This window comes from Nematolebias whitei, chromosome 7, assembly GCF_014905685.2.
Source record: "Nematolebias whitei isolate Nwh7 chromosome 7, NemWhi1, whole genome shotgun sequence".
Taxonomy (NCBI): Eukaryota; Metazoa; Chordata; class Actinopteri; order Cyprinodontiformes; family Rivulidae; genus Nematolebias; species Nematolebias whitei.
Window position 1 is genome coordinate 3,175,248 of NC_056504.1, and position 5,332 is coordinate 3,180,579.

General features: G+C 41.9%; 1 protein-coding gene across 1 annotated transcript in view; it reads right to left on the bottom strand.

The window, feature by feature from the left end:
* Positions 1 to 1,346: 1,346 nt before the first annotated feature.
* Positions 1,347 to 5,332, bottom strand: part of slc41a1 (solute carrier family 41 member 1) — a 49,316-nt gene continuing 45,330 nt past the window's right edge. Inside the window, exons 7-11 of the mRNA XM_037678541.1 lie at positions 4,652 to 4,799; positions 4,369 to 4,448; positions 4,067 to 4,201; positions 1,843 to 1,991; positions 1,347 to 1,607 (exon numbers count right to left, since the gene is read on the bottom strand). Of these exons, the coding sequence (XP_037534469.1) occupies positions 1,422 to 1,607; positions 1,843 to 1,991; positions 4,067 to 4,201; positions 4,369 to 4,448; positions 4,652 to 4,799 (698 nt within the window). The 3' untranslated portion in view covers positions 1,347 to 1,421. The remainder of the gene's footprint in view (positions 1,608 to 1,842; positions 1,992 to 4,066; positions 4,202 to 4,368; positions 4,449 to 4,651; positions 4,800 to 5,332) is intronic.

Sequence of the window (5,332 nt, forward strand, 5' to 3'; positions counted from 1 at the left end):
AATGCCTTTGTGATCGACCGGTAGTTCACGATACACGATATGTGTCGGGCACCCCTGATTCACAGATTAACAGTTCGACTCTGAGTCAAACTGAATTTAAGATTCAACGCCACAAAACTGTTCGGGTCAGTCCCCCGTAGTTAAACCACGACTGTGTTTTTACTGTAACCCTCCTAAACTATACATTTTAATTCCATTCATTTAAATTTCAATTTGTAATTAAAAGCCCAGGATTCGTTTCACCCACTGGGACCATCGTATTCACCCACTGGAACCATCGTATTCACCCACTGGGACCATCGTATTCACCCACTGGGACCATCGTATTCACCCACTGGGACCATCGTATTCACCCACTGGGACCATCGTATGCAGTGAAATGACAGTTGCTGTTTTGGTCACTCAAGCTTTGCATGGTTAACTGCACTGAATTACAATCATATCTCTGAAGGCCCACCTCTAATAACGGATTAGGACTGGGTTGATACCAGAAGGTAATCAGTAGATGAACGTTCAGTAAGTCTGTCTACAAGGTTAGATGATATTTTGCTGACAGACAGAGATGACTCCAAGAGTTAATAGCTATGTTTAAGCTAAGATCTCATGAAAAAAGTTAGTTCTAAGTATTTGCTAGGTATGACTATCAGCCACTGCCACACCAAATTTGAGCTCCATGGCTGCAAATGTAACTCTTTGTGTGTTGGTTAATGTCATGTAGCTGTGGCTCCATCTTGAATTGGGATGACACAGTTGGAGTGCATCTACTGATTACTTTCTGGGAGTTTCATCAGAATAAGATCATGTCAACAGACACAGGGGATCATGTGGTCTCCGTCCTTTCCCCCGCTTTAGGAACTCCCTCCCTGTGGGGGGGTAATGTGACATGTAGCACTTGGTGATTGGGAGTTCATTCCAGGAAGTTATTTAGTTCTGTTTGCAACTCCCAGTTCAAGTGTTTTTAAAACAGAAAGGCTAACATCCCCATTGAAAATAATGAGGACTTGCCATGCATGTACCACAGATATCATTTCATATCTAATGCATCATTTGTCAACAATAATCATCAGTGTCAAAAATAATAATAATAATAATAATAATAATGATAATAATGATAATAATAATACTAATAATAACAAATGTGGCAAGACTCAGTTGTTTAGTAAAACTAAGGAGGAGGAGTTGCATGTAGAGAGGTGTGCGTTTCTACAGGGACTGAGTTCCTGGGCTGCTGCCATGTCAGCAGCGAAGGATCATCCTAATATCCTGAAACAAAAACGTAACGCTAAGAACTCCGTTACCTAGAGTTACACAGGAAACCAGGCCTTTTATTGTAGGTGTCCACTGGCTCATAGTTCTCAGACAACAGTCGTAACCTTACAGTATCGTCCATTTTCTGTCTCTGTGCAGATGTTTGCACATGTTCAGTTGCCCATGTTCATGTCTCTGTCCCCGATGAACCAGCGCATGTGGAAGCACAGGGCAAGGAAGCCGGTCCCCAGGAGGTCACCTAGAGCAGTCAGGTACGGGATGGAGAAGTTATCAGGGTTCATTCCTCGACCCCACATCCAGTGGACCATCCAGTCTGCCAGGTACAGGAGGATCATGACCTGTGGCACAGAGAAACAAACTGAACAAGCTGAGCTAACAACACTTCTTGTTCTTAATGGACGTAAATGTGACTATGTTAGTTTGTTCTTAATAAAACTTTAGGTTGGTGATATTTCTGTGGTGACGGACTCTGAACCACTGGGAATCTTCACCAGCACCACAAACACTGACCACTGCTCGTGAACATGTTGGACATTTCTCCTGGTTCATTTTCTGCTTGAGACGTGCATGTACCTGCAGCAGGGCAGCTACCAGGTAGAAGCTGATGAAGATGGGTGTCAGGGTGGTGTGACCCCCCCTCAAGGAGTTGATGGTGTAGAGGAAGATGATGTGACCCGGTGCAACCAGGAGGAAGAGCACACGAGCAGAACGAGAGTTCACAGCTGGAATAGAGGGATGGAAGGACAACTCTGAGCTCATGGCTGTATTTGATGCTCGCAGGTAAAATGACATTACATTTTACTGTGTTTACAGGGCCTGGGGCATTGTAGCGTTAAAAATGTCCCAGAAGTTTAAAAACCACTGAATTTATCTGTCAACCCATTCAGACGGTTTAATTATCTCAACACAAGACAGCAGAGACGCAACATTTAGCCCCCCCAGTCATTGTAGGGTTGACTGCAGATACTGCTGCAGCAGGTCTCTCTTTCAAAGGTCGACGTTTAGAAACAGATGTTTGTAATGAGCTGCATGAGTTAGCATGCTAACACCTGAGCTAATGACCTGGCACTGGCTTGTTCTTGTTCTTATTTCATTCATTTGGATTGTCTGAAGGGGCTCGTTAGTGCTCTAGCATGAGTGTTGGGGTGTTTTTCTCAGAACATGTAGACCAATAATAACAATTAGTCCAAAATGATGACAACGTAGGTTATCAGCTTGTGCTTTTAGCTGTGTCCTGGCTGTTGGTCCGTATCTGGCAACAGTCGAGTCCAGCTGTGCTCAGTACATCAGGTTTATGCCCTACATGATGAAGTGAAACATATGAGTTAAGTAAGTGGATCTGTAGGTGTGTGTGTGTGTGTGTGTGTGTGTGTGTGGGGGGGGGGGGGGGGGGGTCCCAGGCCATAAAAATTCATGTTTTCTTTTATTGTTGTCATCGTTATTTGTTAAAATCAGGTCTCTCTTGTGAGTGAGTCCTCGAGGCTCAATGAGACCGACCTGTAGAATAAAGGTTGACTGAATGAAAAAGAGCACATGGCTTTTGCACGTGTATAAAATATGTTGGTGAAAACTTCCTGAATTATTGGTTTTTGTAAATACAGAATCAAACTTGACTGATTATTAATTTAACTGAAAGACAAATGATCTGGAATTGAGTACAAATAAAGTTAGTAAAGTTTTTTGTTGTCAACAACAGTTTAAACTATGATGGGGTGACCACACGTCCCTGATTTCTGGGGACTGTCCCCGTTTTGGACGACCTGTCCCCGGCTAAAGCGGTCTCCAGACATGTCCCCAATTTTAGTGTTTTACGAATGAGACAAAAGAAAGTTGTGTACACTGATATTACAGTAGCCAGGTGGAAAGCATGAGTGAGTTGTGCACAACAGCAGCTGTTACTGTAGCTGCTGGCGCTGCTGTTCATGTTCCAGACAGAGAAGAAGAAAACGAGCCGAGCGCGCCGCCTTTAAAACAGAAATCAAAGAAGAAGCGCAGCGTGAGCTTGTCATCACCAGCTCTCCTGTGATATGGTGCATGTGTGCACGGTTAACTAACAAAAGGCAAGACGACGGCACAGGGAGTAACTGCAGCTCGAGTGAGACAGAGGAGAAATAAGAGGATGAGGAAGTGTCTTCAGGCTCAGATGAGCCGGTTTAGACTTGATGCGTTGAAGCGTGAGGTTCATCCAAAGTAAGACGTTTTAGAATTGATCCATGACCTTTATATTTTCAGAGCTAGTTATGAGTTGTTTTGCTAATTTCTTATTGTGATTTGTGAACATAGACTTTCAGGCTGAGGTGTGTTTGCTCAGTTTGGACTATCGTCAGTGATAGAAGGTTAATGAGGCAAGAACTGAGCTGAACATGATGAGGGAGAGCTCATCGTCTGCGTACGTGTGCATTTCTTCTGTTCTTTGAGCTTGTAGCTTCCTATAAATACAGCTTGTTGCCAAAGATAGAATTTTTGGGATTTCATCAGTGGAGGAAACTTGTTAAATAATTAAAGGCAGTTTTTTGAGTGACAAGATGAAATTTATCAGGCACTTGGAACATTTCAGGTACTTTACAGGTACTTATCAGGTAAGAGCATGATAATTCCCAGGTACAACCAGGTACTTACTTGGTACTTATTGGGTACATAGGTATTTTACAGGTACCTACCTAAAAATACATAGACCATGTAAGCAGAGAAAAATTACCTCTAGTATTTCTTTGGTACCTACAAGGTACTCATCTACTTTATGAGGAAAGGAATGTACACAAAGTGTGGAACACTCCACTCGTACGGGTTGACTTACTGGAGCCAAAAAAGGAATAGCAGGGTGTTGGACATTTTCTAGGAGCAGGGTTGGGATCCCCCATAGGCAGACCATTCATGTGGAGATAGGTAGAGATCCGACTGGCCTGAACTGCCACCAGATTTCCTCCTACACCTGGTAATTGTACACACAGAGAGAGTTATATGGCAGTGCTTTAATAGCAACTGGTGGGGATATGCAGACGAAAATCTATGTGTGTGAGTGTGTGAGGCCCCTTTTTTAAAGCCGGTCTAAATGTGATCAAGTTGAAATCTTGCTCATTGCAGTGAAAGGTTCCTCACCGTTGATGACTGGTGTGAAGACAGCCATGCCAGCAAAGTTTGGGTTGGTGACGGTCTTGTCTAGGATCAGACCTCCAACACTGAAAGTGAGGAACAATTCTGTCAGGTAATTCTTGTTATGACTCCAATCCATCCTTTACATGTTTAAGATGTTCACTCTTAACAGGTTTCTCTTGTAAATGAGTCATTGAGGCTCAATGGGAACTAGCTTGTATAAATACAGGTTGAATGAAAAAGAGATCGTTTTGAGGTCATGAACAATTCATAGAGTCTGTTGTCCAACCTGCTGATGGCCATGGCGATGATGACGGGCTCCCAGCCGGAGTAGAGGACTTCTCTGGTAGAAGGGATCTTTCTGGCTATCAGCACCCACAAGGGGCACAGGGCAACAAACACAGCACACACCAAAGGGTTGGCAAAGTCGTTGTACTCTAAATTGGAGGGAAGGGACACAACAAACTCCAGTAACACACTTATTCTTCTTTGAAACCTCTACTGAGAATTAAAAGCCAAGTAAAACAAAGACTGAAATCTTATTGCTACTTTTATTTCACATTTGTAAAATGTTGGTGTGCATATTTTATGGATTAATTGTTCTGTAGTGTTCTAATTATCGCCTGCTACTGAAAGTTAATGGTAAATGGACTGCACTTAGATAGAGAACTTTACTAATTGGCTTTTATGTATGTGAATGTTCCTGTAAAGTGCCCCGAGACAACTTTGTTGAGATTTGGTGCTTTATAAATCAACTGAATTGAATTGAACTTACATAGCACCTTTCTATCTGGTTAAGATACTCAAGGCGCGTGTTTGTGAAAGGGGAAAAAAAAAATAAAAATAAAATAAATAAATAAATAAATAAATAAATCTATATATGCATAAATAAATTATGAATTATGATTTATTTATTTATTTATTTATTTATTTTTTTTTATTTTTTTTTTTTTTTTCCCCTTTCACAAAC